Source organism: Barbus barbus (assembly GCF_936440315.1).
Source record: "Barbus barbus genome assembly, chromosome: 2".
In the NCBI taxonomy this organism is placed as follows: Eukaryota; Metazoa; Chordata; class Actinopteri; order Cypriniformes; family Cyprinidae; genus Barbus; species Barbus barbus.
Window position 1 is genome coordinate 35,181,891 of NC_136730.1, and position 23,656 is coordinate 35,205,546.

The 23,656-nt window shown below is 37.1% G+C and overlaps 1 protein-coding gene across 2 annotated transcripts in view; it reads right to left on the minus strand.

The window, feature by feature from the left end:
* The window catches only part of trmt44 (tRNA methyltransferase 44 homolog), a 93,035-nt gene that overhangs the window by 36,385 nt on the left and 32,994 nt on the right, over positions 1-23,656 (minus strand). For both annotated transcript variants that reach the window (XM_079441557.1, XM_079441556.1), the window contains exons 4-6: positions 11,519-11,587; positions 11,132-11,239; positions 10,795-10,866 (exon numbers count right to left, since the gene is read on the minus strand). In XM_079441557.1, coding sequence (XP_079297683.1) covers positions 10,795-10,866; positions 11,132-11,239; positions 11,519-11,587 — 249 coding nt within the window. The remainder of the gene's footprint in view (positions 1-10,794; positions 10,867-11,131; positions 11,240-11,518; positions 11,588-23,656) is intronic.

The following is a 23,656-nucleotide window of genomic DNA, read 5'->3' on the forward strand; positions in this document are numbered from 1 at the left end:
GTCCGAGAGTTCCACACACCGGTTTGTTATTGTGGCGACATTTCCACGCCTCGAAATGTGACGCTGAACAAAACAAACTGTGATTGGTTGTTTAACATGTCGGTCAAACGGCCTCATGGGCGGGGCTTGGCCAATGAAACCTGCCATAGATTCCAGACCTTCAGCCGTCAGTCTGAAGGTCTGGCTACGCGAGACTACCGCCCGGGTAACACAGGCATCCGCGCACTACAGCCGCTTCAGCTCCTCATGTTACTCACATTTCAGCTAAACCACCTTCATCTGTAAAACCTACCATTGTTAAAATAGGAACGCGGACAGTCAAATGTTTGAGGCACACGAGCCGCACCAAACATCCATTTCCCATGAAAACAAACAAAAAAAAATTCACTCTATCCTAGAACAAGCTCTCATTGGTCGGATTAGTGTTGTTTTTTTCAAATGTTTTCATCATTGTGACGCGACCGGATCCCTGAAGTCTCAGCTTTAGACAAATAGCATGTCACGGCACTCCGTAAACATTTTCTCAAGATCTATACATCGCTTTATATTGTGTTAATAATACATTGCACAAAGCATACTGGGTGTAAAGTTTTTTCTCACAAAATCTTCATACCGTTTGATCTCTAATTAAATCAAATTTACTTGTTACATTCCACTAGTCGAAATCTTAACATTTATTCTGACTATCCTTTATCATGCTTTCGGATCTTCGTCAACTAAAGTGGTAATTTCTCATCTCATGCCATGAAAATGAAGCACTTTAACATGTTAGCAAAGTTTAAAGCGATTGTTAGGAGTGATCAGACACCCCTTGTCCAAGACTTTGCTCGCGCTGTTTTACTTTGCTTTGCCCAAAACACACCCATCTTCACCCATGTAAAAGAGTCTGAACATTTGGCCCATAAGAAAGCATTCAAAACACCTTTGTAAACTAAGTCCATTTTGGAAGGTGGTCTGAGTATGGTTCGCCTTCAGCTATCAGTAGAGTTCTCTATTATTACACAATTATTACATTGTGAACCCTATTGGCTCCTGGCTTACTTTGTGAATTCCAATTTAGCAGATCATCAGATGCTTCTGTTCTGTTTCCGTGTTAATTCCTCATGGCCACTTCTTCTGGCAGATTTCTACAAAGTATGTCGATGACATACATTTTCGTGTTGAGTCCACAACAAGATATTTAATTATATTATTAAACCACTGTATGAATACTTGCATGTGGATGTCACAATTGTTTCATCCTATAGTAAATCAGCGCTACCGCATTTCTCTCAGTCACATGCGCAGAGGGCTGTGTAAACCATCTTTTGCATGTTTCTGCAGATGGTCTGCTCAGTTCAGACTAACTAAAAGTCAGCCACATGTTACACTTGTCACGATGCTACAAACTTTGGCTTATGAAGGATACTTTAATGGCCTGTATCACCAGTACTTGCATATTGCATTACTTTATTACTCTGTCCTACAGCAGCTTTATGATTAAACTCTGTTACTTATCTGCCGCAGCAGAGATTTCTCCCTCCACTCATCGTGTCTACTATCCCATGGTTGAAAGAATGGGCCTCTCAAGCATTTTCTTCCATCGGGACCCCATAGGGCTGTCACGATCACTGCAATACTGCGTTATTGACGAGCAAATTACAGAGGAATGCAATAACCGCAGATATATTTGCCTGTTTTCTTCTCTCTTAAAATGTTGCCCTTCTCGTTTTACACTTCGTGCACGTGTACTGATTAATAAGTTAATAACGTGTACCATGCTGATTTCTACTTTGATTTGTACTTAAGCCCAAACAGACAGCAAATGAGAGAGAGAGATTGACTGCGCACGGGTGATTACCTGCATCTGTCTTTCAGGTCATATATTCCGCCTTAGCATTGACACATTGCTAGTCAGCTGAGCCTTGTAAAGTTGTGCTTAAACTTAAAATTATTTCAACAGCGTGTTTTATTCCATCTGTTTGAATGGATTAGCATTTTTTTTTACCTGTTAACCTTCACCCCCCCATTTTGGGCCTCACAGGTGAAAATAACCTACCTAAATTAAAACAGTAACAGTTCCTGACAAAGTGTGCTACACAAACAAATTAGGTATCTTTGGAAAGAAGACACTCTAGGCTTTACTATCCATCATCCAGAGTTGATAATGCTCAAAAAGATAAAAAGTTATAGACACTGACGTGCCTTGAAAAATGTTTTTCCACACTGAATGTTTTTTTATTTCATATACAAATACATGAAATAAGTCCTGGAGCAATCCAGAAAAGTAATGGATTGAAAGCCACGTGTCTCATGAGTTTATATTTCAAATTTGAAGAAGATACCATGAAAAATTTGATTCCTGCAATATTTTTTCTGAAACCATTTATAGTCCCCCCCCCCCCCCCCCCCCCGTTTGAGGAAAAATAACCACCAAATGGATTGCAGAATTATACAAATTATTTTAGTCATTATACATATTCCTGCATAGTTTTTCAATTATAAAATAATAGACAGAATTTTAGACATCATATAAATTATTTGAGCACTAAAAAAAAAATACAAAAATATTTGAGTAATAAAAAAGGAAAAAAAAAATAGAAACAAAATGCTTTGTATATAGTATGTATACTGAAGTATTCTGATTGCCAGACATGAAGTGATATTGGCAGACATGGTCATACAGTCAGTAATCACACGCTGATGTGCTTCCATACAGATGATAATCATACAGATGGGCCATATAATCAATAATAGCTGATCATTGAATTACAATGATAGCCGTCATAGAGTCGGTAATAAACACGCTGATGTGCTTCCATACATATGATAATCATGCAGATACGGCCACATTCCCCACACACACACATAAAAAAAAAAATGTAGGAAAAAAAAAAAAGTTTTATGGATAAAGCAGATCGCTAAGTTACGTCCCGCTCAGATGACAGCTGCGTCACAGCGTGCATCACGCTTTCATTAACATAGTTAATATAAATATGAAAAATAAAAGAAATTTGTGAACTATATTTGCTCAAGAATGTTTTATTTTAGCATTTTGAGTTTGTTCAACACTCAGTATAAATGCATTTTTTTTTTGCATCAATATAGCAAAACCAATTTATCATTTTTTGTTCCAGATTTTTACTCTTTAAAAATATATATAGGCCTATTTTTTTTTTTCATGTTCAGTGTTATTTTAAATAGGACAACGACAAGCAAAACTTAGATAATTAATAAACTGGACGCCCTGAGTAAAGGCTGGATTTCCCTCAAAAGAACAATATTTCATCCAGAAGAGAAGATCAACCTGACGAGCAAGTAAAGTTTCTTTTTTGCATTAGTTAAAACCTGTTAACCCGCACCAGGACACCGGCGCACTGAACGCTCTTTGTTTGCACGTGTCATTGTTTACGAACAGAATAAATGAAACGGGACAAAGTTAATCTTGACAAACTATATATCATTTTGAAGGTCTAAGCCTCAAGCTTTGATGATAGATCGCTGTTTTTTGATTGAAAACTTATAAGGAATGCATTTGCTAAATTTGTGTAAGCAGTACACATCAAAACATGCATAATAAAAATGCAGTACATACCAGATTCATCTTAACGAGTCACAAACATGTCCACTGCTGAAATCCTGGTTTAGTTAGAAAGGCAAGGGTCCACAGAACAACATCCCATAGAGCACTTTTAGTCCAACGAAACAATAACTTTGTAATATGGATGGTAATTCCTTTGTTATTGTGACAAACTTAAACACATTACTAGTTGGGTTTTTCCCAAACGACAACATGATGAATGCTACGCATCCAAGAATGCTTAGACTGTGTTTATTATTAATACTCTGTTCACGAATAGATTTTAATAATGTACTAAACAATAATTAGTATCTCAGATATAAAATGTCTCTTTTTACGATAGTACAAAGCATGCGTGAGTCTATGGCTCCAAAACATACACATACATATACATATATACAGATGCTCCTGATATTAACATGCTCACAAATGTTTTTTTTTTTGCACCACAGATGAACCCTGCTGACTTTCAGTCTCTTCCAACTGTTTTCCTCTGAGAGCGCTGTACCAACATCAGATGTTCAACTACACTGATATTCTATGGTAAAAAGGTCCTTGACTACTGATTGTTTTTTTTTTTTTTTCATGAATCCATGGAAAGAAGCAGAAACACTTAAATAACATGTAAATATCAGGAATGACTCAAAGTCTGTTCACATCTCTTTGGTTACCATTATGACCTTCATTATGTATGTTTTGATTTATACTGTGTTGTAAATAAAATACAAATCATTTAAAAACACTTTTTGTTTTTTCAATCTCCTCACATTCTCTCTTACCTGCCTCAAAATCACAGTCACACTGATGGGCCAATATGTGGCCATTAGGGGAGGGCCCTTTGTCTCTCAGGTGAAAAATCGCTATTCAAGGTCATTGCTACTCCCCCGCATATAGGCTTTCGATCACAAAATATGTCTTTAAAAATGTAAATCAATATATTGTTTTCTGTGAGCAATTAAACAAGCTGATTTTCACATAATTCTGAAGCAAAACCTCTAGGCTACAAGATCTGGTTCTCAAAAGTCTTGTAAACAAATGTTCTGTATGTGTTTTATGACTTCACAATTTTCGTTTTTCACTAACCACGCATAAACGTTGCTTTCTCAAAAACAATTATGTACATAAATGCTGCTAATATATTATTGTAGCCCAGTTTTTTGCTGTTTACAGTGTTATTAGACTTTATCCATTTACATTTTTATAAGCAACTGAAAAAAACACAAATGTCAGGGCATGTCGAAACATCTCCAGGCCCCCAAAACACCCTCAGACCCCAGGGGGTTAATGAATTTGATCTTGTTACATGCTCTTGAGTATTACCGTACCTTAAAAAGGGTATTTCTCTTACACTGGAAATTAAGATTTCTTTGAATTCATAAATAATACTGGGCATTCACTAGACGACCTGGTCAATTGATTGTACTGTAAATCCTGCTTTATCAAGCTAATTCTATTAACTTATCCAAATATTATAATATTCCCCCTTTGAGCTAATTTACTACAATACCAATCACAAGTGCAGTATGAAGTACCTCAGGGCTTAGTACTAAGAGCATTAATTTTCACGCTTTGTCACACGTTACCCTTGGGAGATATTAGTAGGAAACACGGTGTTAGCCTGCACTGTTATGCTGATGATACTCTGCTTTATATTTCTTTGAGGCCAGACGAAACATACTAATTGGCAAAACTAAAGGAATGCATAGTTGACAAAAAAAAAACTGGATGACTAGTAATTTCTTACTGTTAAATTATGAAAAGGCGGTAATTATAGGACCAAAAACTTCTGCATGTAATAACCAAGAACACTGTCTAATACTTGATGGCTGCTCTGTCAATTCTTTGTCATCAGTTAGGAACCAAGCTATTTGTTAGCAATCTTTTCTTTGAAAGCCACGTTTCTAACATTTGTAAAACCACATTTTTTCATCTCAAAAATATATCTAAATTATGACCTATGTTCTCAATAGCAAATGCTGAAACAATTAATGCGTTCATGACCTCAAGGTTAGATTATTGTAATGCTCTATTGGGTGGTTGCTCTGCGTGCTTAAACAAACTCCAGCTGGTTCAAAATGCAGCAGTTAGAGTTCTTACTAGAACCAAGAAGTATGACCATATTAGCCCGGTTCTGTCAACACTGCAACATTGTATATATACACATTTTAAAATCTTGCTAATGACCTATACAGCCCTGAATGATTTAGCACCTCAGTATTTGAGTGAACTCTTATTGCATTATAGTCCTTCACGGCTAGAGTTTTGAGATCATAGCGGACATTTGATAATACCTAGAACAGGGGTGCCCAATCCTGCTCGTGGCGATCGACTGTCCTGCAAAGTTCAGCTCCAACTCTAATCAAACACACCTGAAGCAACTAATTAAGGTCTTCAGGATCACTTAAAAATTAAAGGCAGGTGTGTTTGATTAGAGTTGGAGCTGAACTTTGCAGGACAGTCGATCGCCAGGAGCAGGATTGGGCACCCCTGACCTAGAATATCAAAATCAAATACGGGCGGCAGATCATTTTCCTATTTAGCTCCCAAACTCTGGAACAATATGTCCAGCACTGTTCAGGAGGCAGACACACTCTGTCAGTTTATATCTAGATCTCTTTTGCCTGGCTTACACATAACACACTAACATTTCTATAATTCAAATCCGTCTCGTCTATTGTCTAATACCTGAGAGACTCTCTCTGCACTGCTCTCCAAACTGAAAAATCATGGATTTGATCAACTGGTCTCTCAACGCAATTGACACCATCTTCTTGACGAGAAGTTTGGGTTCGGGCGAACCTGATTGCCCTGGCGGAACGTTCGCAGCTGGCTACACGATGGACGCATGGGAAAGGTGGCAGGTCGTGTGTCTGGCGGCTCTTTCCGTGGAGGACATTGAAGATATCTACCTATTCGGAACCATGATAACCGGTTTTCTGCTGATTGGATTAGGCTTTGCCCTGGGTTATCGAAGAATTCAGGAAACGGAACAGCTGTCAAAAGCCTCACAAGGCTGCCCGTCATGATTGAAGCAGTGGACAGAGCGGTCAGCACTGAGACTGAGACTATTAACCGCAATATGAATTCTATCACGGACAAGCTCACGGCTTTGCAAAGGAAAATTGATGGATTTGGAGACCGGAATGGACAAAGAGAGTAGCCGTGAAATTGGAATGCGGCTACTTGCACCAAGACCAAACAATCGCAATCTTATCTTCTTTTTCTTTCTTCTGGTTTACAAATCTTTCGGAGTTTGTAGAGCTCGAGTAAGAGACTGTCCTGTCTATAAAAAATGATCACTGCCAGCCTGGAGAAATGGGATCTGCGCAGTCAGGTGGCGGGTCGAGTGACAGGAGCATGGCGGTGGCAGATCGAGTGAAAGCCTGAGCGGCAGCTGCCACGGAAAGATTTTACCCTTACTGGAAAAAAATGGCACTGACCACAGATTCATGGACAGTGCTAACAAACGAATCGTACATCACAGTCACCTGTCATTATATAGTTGACTAGGAATTTTTTTGGAATAAAAATATGAATGCCATCATTCAGGCTGTTCAAAATTAGTTTTAAGGGTTTAGACTACTGTTGTCAAAAAGTACAGACCGTGATACCATTCGGTACTGAAATTTTAAAAACGTCCATTTCCCGCTAACATTTGAGCCAGTGGTTCTCAAAACCCCACTGGGCCACACTATGGTCCAAGTGCAAGTCTCATGGGCCGCATATCATTTACATATTACATCACCAATACAAACCAACCACATTTATAATATTATAGCCTAAATATTATGATATCTAAACGATTACATTTATTGAAATAAATAAATAATTCTACTCACCATTTATAAAACACCTTATGCTGTCAGGAGATGATGAATTTTGTGAAATTCGGCTCAAAAGGAGTAACGGCTGCTGCTGATGACTATTTGAATTGAATTCTGCCATTCTGCACACTTGTAAGTGTTCATTAAATGTGTAACGTTAATTACGTGAGTACATAGATCTGCTCTGAAAATAATATATGAAAAACAAAATTATTTTATATAAAAACATTATAGCTTATATTTGTTTAGTACGTTTTTAAATTAATGTAAAAAGTAAAATGAATTGTAAAACTGGAAGTTATTTTTTAGTTGTCTTCAGCATTGTGGGCCGCGGGTTGAGAACCATTGTTGAGCAGACCTAAGCAGTGCTGATTGGTCATTGTGTTCATGCACTCAACAGATATGACTGTGATTGGCTACAATGAACTTCACTTTACCCTCTTCACCGAGCGCTCACATAGAAGCACACGGGAGCGTTTGAAAGCCATGTCTATCAGCGGATCCATCACCGTCAGCGGATCCCTAATATATCTGCACATAGACGGATCACAGTCACAGTCATATCTGTTGACAACATGAACACAATGACCAATCAGCGATGTTTAAGTATCTGCTAAACACCGCTCAAATGTTAGCAGGACATGGACGCATGTCGCAGTACTTTTGACAACACTAGTTTAGACCTAGATTAAAGTCATTATTGCTTGAGGTGATATTCATGGTTATTAACGGTTTTGATTTTTTTAATTGCCATGAATGATAATGCTAATTTTTGAAATAGAAATGTCCTAGCCTTATGAGCAGTTGATTTATGCTAATCGATGGACTGTTGTGTTAATAAGTGCCGCCATTTGATTATGTTTATTATATTAATGTTTCACCACGTTAAAATCATCATATGGGTTGAGTTATGATAATTCCCTAATGAATTAAACAATTTGTTATCATACAGATTGAATATGTGAATGGTCTCTCTCCCTCACTCTGTTTATGGGTGTGTAGCCTATACATACGTGCTTGCAGGTGTGCAGGGGAGGGGTGCGATTTTCGAATAATCAAATAATTCCCAGCGATCATCGAATATTATTTTTGATTGAAATGCCCATCCCTTATATTAAATTATATTATAGTATTTAAAAAAAATTAACTGGTGTATGATTTTTTTTTAAAATGATTTTTAATATAATGTCTTGGTAAAGACAAATACAGTTAACAGTAAAAATTGTTTTCTCAGGTAACCTAACATGTTTCATTTTATCACTTCAAAATTAACTTCTTGATATCAAAAATATGATTTAATACCATTAAGTTATATCAAGGGTCAAATCAAATATAGATAGCACATTAAAGTTGTACATTACAACTGCATGATGTAACCACTTTTTGTGTGTACGCTTTATGGGTCTGGTATAAAGAATTTTTTGCTCAGGTGGCTAGAATATTCACCCAATGAAAGAAAAAATGTACTTAAAAAATTAGAGGAAACACTGCTTGCAGTAATCCTGAAAATACGTCAAGAAGATAAATAATAAAGTGTGCCCCTTCTTGGAATTGATTCTTGGGATTCAGAAATCAATATTGGTTCATCAATATTGTCTACCACAGGGGTACTTAAGTTCAGAGGCCAAGCGGGCCGCATTTAAACCACATAAAATTTGAAGGGCCACAAATTACAATTTGCATCATCAGACTTTAAGACAATATTTGCAGTTTTACCGACTTAGAAATGCAGTTTATTACTTATCTAAGTCTTGCTTGTCCTTGTCCTATTTAAAATAATACTGAACGTGAAAAAAAAAAGGAAAAATCTGGAACAAAACGTGGATTAAAAGCTTGTTTTGATACATTCATGCAAAAAAAAATGCATTCATACTCAGAGTATTGAACAAACTCAAAATGCTAAAACTCAAAACATTCTTGAGCAAATATAGTTCACAAATTTCTTTACAAAGTAGTATTATTTTCATATTTAATCCCGGCGGAGTGCACATCGTTGAGCGTCAAACATATGCAATCTGTTTCATTCATACTGGACACCAGAGGGTGGCCACGCGCAGACACTCCACATACACTCCACATACACATCACAAGTGAAAGAACTAATGCTCCAGGAAATCCCTAATATGGGCAAAGACCGAGCTGGCACACCAGTCCTGAAAGTGAAACCAAAGCATCTAGATCACCCCCAGGTGGCTGGCTGCAGTATAGGTCATAAACCCCACCCTCTCCATGTTATCTAATGGGACGTGAGACAAACTAAATAATGAAATTACACTTCAAATAAATTGTTCCCAAAGATGGTTTCCAAAGTTTATATTCTTATCGTGCTGATTTATGTTTAAGTGTTTGTTTTTCCGAGAAATTTGCTTTTAGGTAGTTATTTGATGCTATAAAAATCGAGGTGTGGTGTCATGATTGTGAGCTTGCGAATGGGTCTGATGGAGTTTGGGCAGGGCTTTGATACCGCAGCTCCACCTCACGACACTACTGCGCAGACTTTGGCTCCAAACGAATCTCTACTGCGCAGACTCGGGCTCCAAATGACATCATTTACTCAAGATGGCAGCGGCCATACTGAAATGCTTTGGCTTCACTTTTCTATAGTGGAAGGAAGTGGAGACTCCCTTTTTTTTTTTTTTTTTTTTTTACAAGGAAGTGGAGGTCTCCACTTCTTTTTTAGGAAGTCCATCTTAGTCCATCTTTTTTTACAGTCTATGGCTAAGCTATCGCTGTGACTGAATAAAAAGATGATAAACGCTTGATTTACTCAAACATGAAGACAGTAAGCACACGACGCGGCAGTATATGGTTTATCTGTGCTATTCAAGCCATCTCTGGTATTTTCATAAAGCACATTTATAATCCAATTTTAATCGATATAGCCTTTATTACAGTATTTTCTGCCTCGTTCTGTGACAAAAAGTGCACACCATATCACAAAATGAAGTTATTTCGAACACTCGATGTTGCGGAGTAAAATAGTGTTATTAAATGTCCTCTTTTGTTGGACAATGCTTCTCTTTAAGTTGTTTGGGGCGTGTTGCTGTTTAATTGCACGTTAGTGACAGTGCTAGCAGAGAACAAGCAGCTTTTACTACTGCTAGTGCATACATTGAATTAAAAAAAAAATTTAAAAAAAAATCAAACTGCCTAATATTTTGAGCGCAAATTGTAATGACGCGGGTCGGATGCGGCTTGCGAGCCATCTGTTGAGTACCCCGGGTCTATCTACTAGTACATATTAAAAATGGCCCATTTATAATATATAGAATTTTATTGAATTTCCATATTGACCAATGATTAAAGAACAATAAAAGGTGAGTTTATTTAAAAAGAAAAAAAGGACTTAAGCCTTTCTTATAAAAAGGAAGATATGAATATCAATGACACTGTCTCTCAATAATATCTTACCTCTAGATGAGTACCTGGGCCATACATGTCCCAGATCTTTCTTTTGCGAATGTCCATGCCCTTTCCAGGATGCTGAAACCCATGAGGTCTTAGTCGGTTTAATCAAAACAGAACAGAGTGCATATGAGGCACTGTATATAACTCCCTTTAAGCCCTTGGGGAAGCAGACAAATTTCTAATCTCGTCTAATTAAAAGTTACAGAATAGTGATGGTTTCTCATTGTATTTTATTTACACAGACTTCACTGTATCATTGGTTTTGACACTGGATGAATATCAAGAAAGCTCTACATGGTTTGGCAATTCAACACTGCAGCAAATGTATTAGTTAACCTACCCCTTCGTTGTTTAATATGTGAACCAGGAGGCCATTTCCACAGCCAAGATCCACAAAGGACTGTTTGGTTGATGTTCCCTTTTCAGCACGCTCTTCACCCCATAAGATCTGCACAGGAGACAGAGAGACTATGTTTTTTTCTCTGATATGCTCAGAGTCAATAAGACTTCAATAATAAGAGTCAATAAGATGTTAATGGGTCAATTTGTTTACCATGCACTATATATATTTTCACAGCTTTCTACATAGTCTTTTATGCATAAACTGTCAGAACTATATGCATTAACTATTCTTAAAGATATTCAGTAAATATTGAGGGTGAAACTATAATAATTTGATTTCTAAAAACAAATAATATGCATAATAATCAATCAATAGTCAACCAACCAACAAATATGTAGCAATGGCAACATCTTCAAAAACAAACTTCTCTGGATCAGTAACTTCAGGCCAGACCTTGAAAGAAGAAAAAAAGACATCTTATTTGTCTAAATTGCAGACATGCAGCACTTTAAATCCAAGCCAACAAACAATGCACAGGGATAGCATGACACTAAAACCCTGGGAGCAGTGATGGCCATCACAACATACAAATGATTTTTAGTCCTCCACTATATGCAAGGCTTATGCATATAATAAACTATTATAATTTTATAAAATTTATATACAGTAAAAAATCTATATGTATAAAAAGAGCTGTTTTAACATGGCAATTAAACTGCAAAGGTTTTTTTTTTTTTAAGTAATAATAAAGATTTAGGTATGTAAAGGATTAGTGTAAAAGACTTACAAAAAATGTTTCCAGAATGCTCTTTTGTTGGTCAGACAAAAACAGATAGTCACGCTCCTTAAACATAGCAGTTTTTTGATAGCACCACAGATACATAGGCCCGGTTTCATAGACAGGGCTTAGCCTAAGACAGAATTAGGTCATAGTTCAATTAGGACATTTAAGTAATTTTTATAAACATGCTTAGAAAAAAGCATTACTGTTGTGCATCTTAAAACCATACAAAGGCACTGACATGTTTTAAGATCAATCAGTGAAAGTTTATTTCAGTCGAAACAGCTCAGATTTACATTTTAGTATAGGACTAGGCTTAACCCTCGTCTGTGAAACCGGGGGATAGTGTTCACTTCTCACTTCAAATAAGTGGCTTATTTAAAGTTGAAGTTTTGATTTAGGAACTTTAGAAAGTATTTTAACAATCTTATGACAAAATGATACACATCACTACAAATTTATAAACATCACAGGTAGGAGTTATGCAGGGAGATTAAAAAATGACTAATGATTGATTTAATAAACAGTAGCGGGGGCAGAATTGACTGCCTTTATTTCATAATTTTACTGTACTGAGTAACTTAATCTGCACTGTATGACACTATTAACACCCACTGCCAACATTTTCAGCTCTGAGAAGCAAGGGACCTCTTGGGACAGAAAAGTGTGTGGCTGGCAAGCAGTTGGGTAGCCCATAAATAGGTAGTTAACGGGTTTTGAGCTTTATGTGGGGAGGCACAAGAGCACAAGTTGTCGACCGATATAGACTTTTTTTTTTAAACACCCGATCTTTGCTGATGCATATTTGCTGAATGCTCACAGTAGATAAAAAGATATTACAGCATTTACTAATAATAGAAAAACAAAGGATAATACATTTTCATATACCCTTTACTAACTTTGTTTAAAAAGTTCTGTGTAATAATTTGTTAGTCAGAAATACAAAGTTCTGGCATGAAGCTTTAGATGGCGCAATCCGGTAGATCTAAATCAATATGACAATGGCATTATCATATGAGCAACCATAAACAAGGTTAAAATAAGTGTCATGTTAGCAGTCTGCATTGTATACAGGAGTAAAATATTAAGCATATTAGCAGCAGCATTTACGCATGTGTGTTTATACAGCTTGAGCAAACGCAGTCTAGAGCAGCGTTTCTCAACTGTTGGGGACCGTTTTGAGTGGAGTGTGTGGTCAGAGACATGACAAAAATAAAATTAACATATTTTGCTGATACGGGACTTTCATTTTGAAATGCACGCATGCGAAAATACCGTTTGACGTGAAATTTCAATTTATTATAGAAACAAATATGGCAAAGCGCAAGTGAGACCCCAAATATGTAAAATATGGATTTACATATACTGACGACAAAAAGGGCCTGAAACCTCAGTGTGTTGCATGTAGTGAGGTGCTCTCAGAAGAAAGCATGAAACCATCTAAATTAAAACGACATTTAGAAACGAAACACCCCAGCTGCAAAGACAAACCTGTGAAGTACTTTCAAAGACGACTCCAGGAGCTGAGGGCATCACAAAAGTGCCTAACATCTTTGTGTTCAAAACAAGTACAGACACTCCGCGCATCTTACGGTGTAGCTCACCGCATAGCAAAGGCCAAGAAAGCCCACACAATAGCAGAAGAGTTTCTCTTACCTGCGGCCATGGACATGGTCAGAGAGGTGCTGGATCAATCTGCAGCAGATAAGCTGAAGACCATACCATTGTCAAATGATACCATTTGTCGGCGCATTGAAGAAATGTCTGATGACGTAAAACAACAGACTACAGCTTGTACACAGGAAAACGCTTTGCAGATGGACGAATCCATGGACATTGCAAATCACGCAACTTTACTTGAATTACTGGCATTAGCAGCAAAGAATATGGTGCCAGTGCTTGATGAGACATTGAAAGAAGTCATCAAAGTAGTGAACCACATTAAACGAAGTGCTAAGACCTCCCAGTGTTTTAAAAGTCTGTGCAAAGACCTGGGCTCTGAGCACGTACAGCTGTTGTACCACTCCGAAATTCCTTGGCTCTCGAGGGGAAAAGTTTTGGCAAGGTTTTACGAACTTAAAACAGAAATCGCTGCCTTGCTTTCAGAAAATTGCACGAGTTGCTTTCAGAAAATTGCACGAGTGATCCCTGGATACAGGATCCCTTTGGAATCGACATGGAAAACGTCACGTTGCTAAGCAATGAAGAGAGTCAGCTGGTGGAGCTGTCATGCGATCAGACAAAAAGAAATTCAGTGAGGTAAGCCTTTCCCAGTTTTGGTGCTGTGAAGCGCTGAGTATCCGTCCCTCGTAGGGGTGTGCTCAAAATATCGATTCTTAGATACATACCGATATAATAAAAAAAAGATACAGTATCGATATTCTAGCCCTTAGTATCGATACTCCGCCCAGCCATTAGGGGGCGCAGCGGCGCCCGCGAGTTTCAAAAAACTCATGGAAAAAGTTAAAGCAAGATGTAGCATTTAAGTGATTTCATAGTGAAATATGTTATGGCAGTACATGGTGTCACAAAAAAGAATTATAAGAAGATTTAATAAGAAGTTAAGAATAATAAGAAGAAGATTTTGTGCTTGTGTGAGCTCAGACTGTACCCTTGGAAAGTTAAATGTTGACTTGTGGTAATTTCCAGATTAATACAATTTGTGTAGAATTAATCAGAGCACTTAAAGTTGCAAATATTTAAGCAAAATGCACTGTGTTATAATGCACTTTTGTCTTCAATAAATTGAAGAAAAATGCAGAGTTCTGTTTGTTGAGTAAATGTGTTCAGCATTAACTAATTGGCTCTGGCCCATGTATTTTTATTGAATCGTATCGAATCGTGTCACATTGTATCAAATCGTATCGAGACAGCTCTGTATCGAGGTACGTATCGAATCGTGACCTGTGTATCGAGGTATGTATCGTATCGCCAGGTTCTCCAAGGTATACAGCCCTAGTCCCTCGCCACTCATGCAATCAAAACCATCCTACTATTCAGCACTACATATCTGTGCGAACGTGGCTTCTCTTCTTTGGTGCAGTTTAAGTTAAAGCAGAGAAACAAGCTGGGCATTGAGCACGATCTTAGGGTAGCACTGTCTATCATCACCCCAGACTTTGAAACTTGTATCAGGAGTAAAGCACATCCTCAGTTATCTCATTAGCTTCCCAAATTACTGTTAGGTGAAACAGATGTTTATCATAATTGTCATATTAGATTAGCCTTGCACGATTAATTGTTTGTAAACTGAAATTGTGATTTGAAAGGGTGCCATTTTCAAAATCGCAAGAGCTGCGATTATTTCGATCAATGGCTATCAAAAATGGTAACAAGCATCTACATAGTTTTTGACAGTTTGCTTCATGCGCATTTTACGTTTGATGCAGAGTTTAACCATTAGGGGGCATTTTAACACTGAACGTGCTGACTGAACGTCAAATAATGCCATTTGGAAAAGATGAGCACGAGCAGCGGTTCAACTTCCCAACAAAGTGTGTCTGCAGAAGAGCAAAGTCCTGCAGACGACTTGGTACCTAAACGAAAAAGCACCGCTTATGTTTGGAATTATTTTGGATTTCGACGTTCTGATGTACTTCAAAGGCAAGTACTTTGTAAAACCTACCGAACGTCTATGTCGACCTCGCGAGGCAACACAACCAACCTGTATCAGCACCTGCAGAGGTATCACAGACAAATCTAAAAAAGGCACACACAGGATGAACACACTTCGTCACAACCACCGCGACTGACATCCAAACAAACGTAAATGGCTCAAATCTTCAATTTTCAAAAAACAGACACCATATGTTGCCTGGCTAAAGATATGGTGTCGATTAACATCGTCACAAAAGATAGTTTTAAGAATCTTATCCTAACGCTCAATAAAAGATAATCGTATTCCTTCTCCTATGTGCTTTACTCAAGCCACAAGCCATCCAAAACCTGTACAATACGTGCAGGAAGAAGGTTGAAGATGAGCTAAAAGAGAAATATTACACAACAACAACTGACATGTGGTCGAGCAGGGCGACCGAACCATATCAAAGTCTCACTGTTCATTTCATATGTGAGGATTTTGAATTAAAGAGTTGTTGTTTACAAACATCGTACTTTCCCACTGACCATACCGGATAAAACATCGCTTCTGCTTTGAAAGATGCTCTAGCTGGCTGGGGTCTGAACGAAGAAGTCCAGGCGTGCATCACCACAGACAATGCAGCCAACATAGTAAGGGCAGTGGAAATAAATGGATGGACCAGGCTGCAGTGCTTCGGTCACAGACTCAATCTTGCTATCGGTAAGTGTTCATATATAATATAAATTTTATAACCAGGAATTATTCATATACAATACATAATCATATTGTAATAAAAATAAATACTTTTACAGCATTGGTTGAGCTTGGTTAATAGAATTTACAGCATAAAATTCTAAATGTTTAACATTTCTGTTAGTTGAAAAAAAAACTGTATTGTGAACAAATATGAATTATTAATGAGTAAAATGTGTGTATATAAATTAAAATGAACAAATACTCTAAAATATGTTGTTCATTGTAGACTCTTTCACATCTTAGATATTAACTAATGCTAACTGAGATAATTGTATTCTAAGCTTTTTTTAATGGTATATTTTCAGAAAACGCCCTGAAAGATGACAGGGTGGAGCGAGCAGTAGGCGTTTGCAAGAAGCTGGTCAGTCAATTCTCCTACAGCTGGAAGAAAAGAAAGGCATTGACTGCAGCCCAAAAAGAGCTGAATCTGCTTGAGCATTCATTGATTACAGAGTGCCCCACAAGATGGGGAACCAAGGAAAAAATTATTGCAAGGGTTCTGGAGCAATGTAAAGCTTTGAATCATGTGCTGTCTGCAGACAAGAAAACAAGGCATCTAATGCTGACATAGCAAGACAGAGGCATTAGAATCCATCCACAAAGCTCTGCATCCACTCCAGGAGTTTACAGATGTGCTTTCGGGAGAGGATTATGTTAGTGTCTCCTATCTTAAGCCAGTTCTTCACCTTCTGAAGACAAAGACACTCGCTGAAGATCAGGACGACACTAATCTAACAAGGACAATCAAAGACAGAGTCCTTCAATACCTCAAGGAAAAATATGTAACCCATCCACTCAAGAACTTCTGGATGTTATATCATTCTTAGATCCTCGCTTCAAAATGAATTACATCAGTCAAGACAACATCCCAACCATAAAAGAAAGAATAATGACAGAGATGGAAGTTGCAAGAAAATGTAAGAAAATGGCACTTATGAGGAAATGTGTTGAGCATTCATTTCCAAACTGAAAATGTTAAAACTTAAGTAACTTGCTTGCCCTGTTTTTGAACGTTATAGGAGAAAAGATCACATGTCTCAGAGTCACAGGATTTAGCAGCAGCCTCGTCTGTGAAAGCTAAGACACTTGGCAGCTATTTCAAGATTTCCTCCGTGTCTCCAGAAGAACCTCCTAATTGTCATCATGTGGTGGAAGCAGAGCTACTTAACTGCACCAGAATCCCATGACCTGGTGGAAACAGCTCCAGGTTAACTTTCCCAGGTTGAGCAGGTTGTCTTGCCGATACCTGTGTGTTCCTGCCACAAGCACATTGTCGGAAAGACTCTTCAGTGCAGCAGGCAATGTAGTAACATGTCAACGGTCATGCCTCAAACCAGAGTGAGTGGATATGCTGCTCTTTTGTTAAAAAATCTTTAAGCAATTTACCCTGAACAATGTGAAAATGTAACAATCTAAATGTAATGGTTTTCTTGTAGGCCTTTTGGCCTCAGAATTATTAATGTACTTTGCACATTAAATGGCAAAACCTTTTGCTGTCATTGTTTCAACCTTAATGTAGAATTGTTTACAGTGTGTTTGTGTTCTTAAAAGTTTAAGATTTTATATATAATTGTTCATTAAACTTCTTGTCATGACAGATGTTTGCATCACGGCAACTTTATAAAAAAAAAAATGGCCACAATGTTTAAGAGGTTTTAAATAAACAGTAGCACAGTGTAGCATAGTTTGTGATTATGCTTGGTCTTTCTTTGGTGCTATTAAAACCACCACAACAAACCCGTAGCTCTTTTATTGAATAGTAATAAAATCGCATTTTAAATCGCAAATCGTAATTTTGATCAGAAAAATCGCAATTAGATTTTTTCTCCAAATTGTGCAGCCCTATATTAGATAAATATGGTTATGATTATTTTGATCATTCTACTGTTAGAGGAATACTCCACTTTTTTGGTAATAGGCTCATTTTATAACTCCCCTAGAGTGAAACAGTTGAGTTTTACCGTTTTTGAATCCATTCAGCCGATCTCCGGGTCTGGCGGTAGCACTTTTAGCTTAGCTTAGCATAGATCATTGAATCGGATTAGACCATTAGAATTTGGTCATAAAAAATGACCAAAGAGTTCTGATAATTTTTCTATTTAACGCTTGACTCTTCTGTAGAGTTGTGCCCTACTTGTGCTATCTAGCTGGGGACTTCTTTCAGGCGCTGCATAATACCCATGGTACAGCAGCAAATTTCCTTGATTATTACGCCAGAATGAGAGTACAGTTCCAAGCCATATCGGCCTAGAAAATTGCAGCTTTTCATTTTCCGTCGGTCTTAGCACACAATGTAACTACAGGAGAGTCAAGCTTTAAATAGGAAAGAATATTTTAACTCTATGGTCATTTTTGAGCGCGATGCTAATGGTCTAATCTGATTCAATGATCTATGCTAAGATACGCTAAAAGTGCTACCGCCAGCCCCGGAGATCGGCTGAATGGATTCAAAAACGGTAAAACTCAACTGTTTAACTCTAGGGGAGTTGTAAAATGAGTATTTCCAAAAAAAGTGGAGTGTTCCTTTAAGTAGGCCTATTGATGGTTTGTTCTGTTCAACAGGATCAGTTTTAATATGTTTTATTAACAGTTTAGTTAATTGTTTATTTACCATGGTATCTGTACTTTTCGTTACCCTAACCGCTATATTTTTACTTTGAGATATTTCTATAATTTTGATCAATTTTGATACAAGTTTGTGACTTCTAACAGCCATAAAATACTGTTTATTCATATATTTTGGTGATTTTCTTACAAATTATCTGTCTTAAGTTAAGTAAACAGGGAAATTATTTGTTGATGACCAAGTAAAAATTGATGATCAAGTAAAAATGTGGGTCCTATGGCCAAACCAGTTGAGAACCACTGGTCTAGAGCATGTAATCGCTCGGAGGACATGCCAATAGTAACAGACATGAAAACAGGTTAAATAAAATAAGCACTCATGTATGCATTTCAACCTGGGTTCGCTACATTAAGCAGCGTAATCTCAACATCACATTCATTTAAATTAAAACGATATGGGAAAAATGTCATCACGATTTTTTTTTTTAAATGTCACGATTCACGATTTTAAATCACGATTCTTTGTCATGTTAGTTTTACTATTTTGGTTTTACAAGTTGTCTGAGCATTACAGCCAAACTAGAAAAACAAAGATGCACGGCAGATATTTAGGCCAAAGTGGCCGAAGATAAAAAATCTTTTTCATTATTTTATCTTTCTTATTAAAAAATAAGAACAGGTTCCGGTGACGTCATCTCCCTGCATGGCAGCTTAAACAACAGCTCCTCCAGTAAAACTGCTTATGTGCCCCTTTAAATAATCAAATATAACTTTCTCTTGAACTTATTGTTTCGCTAAGAGGGGCAAGAATGGGGAGAAGAGATGGAAATAAAAAATGCACCACTGGAGAAACTGTGAACGAAGAAAGCACAGGCAACAGCTCTCCGGCACAAGCACAAGATGGTGAAGCTAACGCTAATGCTAATACTCATCTGAGTGATGCCGCAAGTTTGACAAAAGTTCTGGAGGAGATACGGGACTTTCGCAAAGACACAAAACAACAATTAAACGAGATTATTATTGAACTCACCAGTGTTAACCAAAAGATTGCAGAGGCAGAATCGCGAATCGGAAAAGTGGAAGACCGTGTTCAAAACGTAGAACAGGTGATGAGCAAGATGATAAAAGTGATGAACCAACAAGAAAATAAACTTCTCGACCAAGAAGGGAGATCACGACGGGAGAATATAAGGATCTATAATGTTCCTGAAGGAGCAGAGGGGGCATCAATGACGTTGTTTGTGGAAAAGTTACTACGGGATGAGCTGGAGATCCCCCCAACTACAGACCTTGGCATCGAGAGAGCTCATCGGGCGATCGTACCGAAACCCTCTGGCAATAGGGAAGACAGACCGCGGTCAATAATAATCAAATTCCACCGCTACAGAATCAAAGAAGAGATTCTGCGCAAAGCCTGGGGAAAGAAGGTGTTTTTGAATGAAAGGCCAATATACTTTGATCAAGATTACACTCCAGCAATTCTACAGAAACGCAAGGATTACACTGAAGCCAAACAAATACTAAAACAGAAACAGATACGCTTCCAGACCCCGTTCCCAGCTAAATTGCGGGTGTTTTATGATAATGGGACGCGACTGTATCAATCGGCAGAGGAAGCGACTGCGGATATGAAGGACAGAGGACTACCCATCAGAGTAATTACACCGAGAGAGAGCCTAGCTGAGCAGTTATCCCATACGGCCTGGGAATCGATGAGAGGACTGAGACAACAGGGGACGGAAGAAGAACGTGAGAGGAACATTAGAGAGAGGCTGCAGGTTTTCAGAAGACGGTCCCTGTCCCCTCCAGAGGAACTTTAAATCTGAACTAATTTTAAATCTCCGGTGAGCTAAGCAAACAATGAAAGAGATGGTGGTACTTTCAGTTTGAGAAGCATATAAGATAATGTGAAATTTATTTTTACACTACTTATCTATATACATCTTTCTCCTCTATTTAAATGAGAATACATACAAGGGAGGAATACGCGAGGTAGTAATATCTGGTAAAATGTACACAGATATTTGCATTTATTTTTCTGGAGGCTGCAATGGGGGCCCCCTACCCATATGGGCTAGAGACTTCCCCCCAGAGCTAGATGTTTTTTCTAGCTTAGTTCAGGGTCATTTGTTGAAGACCCCAACCTTGGAATCATACCAATGTTATTTGTTTTCATGCTATGTAAGTTTTCTCGTTCTTGTTTACATTTGTTCAGGGAGTGAATCAGCCAAATTCTATTTAGTTAAGTTCATTAACACATGGTCTTCAGATAAATATGGTTAGAGATAAAGTTAAAATAATATCATTTAATGTCAACGGGATGTTGAATCCAATTAAGCGTAATAAGGTTTTATTTAAAATGAAGAAAGAGCAAGCCCATATAGTATACCTACAAGAAACTCATTTAAGTGATAAAGAGCATGAAAAATTGAGGAGGTTTGGTTTTTCTAATGTGTTTTTCTCTTCATATGAATCAGGGCATAGGAGGGGAGTCGCTATTCTTATTTCAAACAAACTAAACTTTGAAAAAATATCGGAAGTGAGAGACAAGGAGGGCAGATATATTCTAGTAAAGGGTAAAATATATGAAAATTCAGTCACCCTTTTAAATATATATGCCCCCCCAGGAAGTGATTTTAGCTTCTTCCAGAAAATTACTAGTATCATGACAATACAAACAGAGGGATTCTTGATATGTGGGGGAGATTTGAATATACATTTGAAACCAAAATTAGATACCTCTAGCGGGAAAAACCATGACATGAGGCCCCTATATAAGAAGGTTAATGCACTTTTTGAAGACGTTGGTCTAATTGATATTTGGAGAGATTTCTTTCCTAATAGAAGAGATTACACTCATTATTCTGCCCCCCATTCTCTATATACCAGAATAGATTATTTCATAACATTTGGAAAAGATAAAGACAAAATATATACTTGTGGAATCGGAACAATAGATATAAGTGACCATGCACCTATATATCTATCCATTGATTTTGAACTGCAGCCAAAGAATACTACGTGGAAATTAAACTCAAGTTTATTTAACGATCCCGGCTTCAAGGAACAAATTAAAGAAGAAATTAGTGCTTATTTAGAATTTAACGATAATGGTGAGGTCTCGCCTCCTATCTTGTGGGATACTCTTAAAGCTGTCCTGAGAGGTAAAATTATAACAATATCGTCATATAAGAAAAAAATTAGAAATAAAACATTAGATGATCTGCATAATGAGCTAAGGGAATTAGAAAAGAATCACAAATTGAGGTTAGTACAAGATACATTAAATGAAATTAAGAAACTTAGGGACAGAATTAATGACCTGACTACGCAAGAAGTAAAGAAAAATTTGATGTTCTTAAAACAAAGGCATTATGAAGGTGAATCTAATGCTATGAAAATGTTGGCATGGAAATTGAGGAAGAAAACTGCAAAAAATACAATTCACAAAGTTAGGGACCCAAGAACAAAAGTGATAAAAAATAAAATGAAATTCAGGAGGCCTTTGAAGTGTTCTATAAAACTTTATATTCTAGAGTTCCAGGGGGGGATGTGACTCAGATTGACACTTACTTAAACTCTTTAGAATTACCCACTTTAAATGAAGAGCAAAATAAAAGGATGATTACTGACATAACTGAAGAGGAATTAAAAACTGCAATTAGTAGACTAAAATTAGGTAAGTCACCCTAATGGTATAAGGAATTTAAAAATGAATTAATCCCTGTCATACTCCCTACATTGAATTGGGTTTTAAAAAAAGCACAAACACCACCTAGCTGGAAGGAGGCGATAATATCAGCTATACCAAAAGAAGGCAAAGATAAAATGGAATGTGGATCCTTTAGGCCTATATCTGTTCTTAATGTGGACTATAGAATATTTACTTCTATTATGGCAAAACGAATGGAAGAATTAATGCCTAAATTGATACATAATGATCAGACAGGTTTTATAAGACAACGTCGAACACAAGATAATATACGAAGGACACTACACATTATGAATCACATACAAAAAAAAAAACATTGAAGCAATTGTGATAAGCATAGATGTAGAAAAAGCATTCGATTCGGTTAACTGGTTATTTCTCTATAGAGTCTTACACAGATTTGGTTTAAACAATACAATTATAAAAACTATACAGTCCCTATATAATAATCCCACAGCAAGGATCAAAATCAATGGATACTTATCAAATCGCTTTACTCTAGAAAGGAGTTCTAGACAGGGTTGTGCATGGTCACAATTACTTTTTGCATTATATTTGGAACCATTAGCTCAATATATCAGACAGAATGAAGATATTAGGGGAGTTAATTTTAAAGGAACAGTACACAAATTGGCTTGCTATGCAGATGATATTCTCATATACCTAGGGCAACCAACATACTCCTTACCGAAATTGATGCAGTCACTTGAGACCTTTGGCCAGATGTCAGGATATAAGGTTAATATAGGTAAAAGTCAGTTACTTTCATATAATTACAAAATACCAAGAGAAATTAAAACCAGATACTCCTTTGCATGGAAAACAGAGTCTTTCAAATACCTTGGCATTAACCTGCCAAAAGATCTTACAAAATAATTTGAGTGTAACTATTTACCTATCAATAAAAGAATTAACGAAGATATAGGAAGATGGAATTTAATTCCTTTCTTTAGTCTTAGTTCACGTATTGAATCTATCAAAATGAATATTCTGCCTAGACTACTATACTTATTTCAGACCCTACCCATAATAATTAATCAAAATCAGTTTAATGAATGGGACAAGATGTTATCAAGATATACAAGGTAATATTAGCAAGGTAAAAAACCTAGAATTCGCTTTAAAACA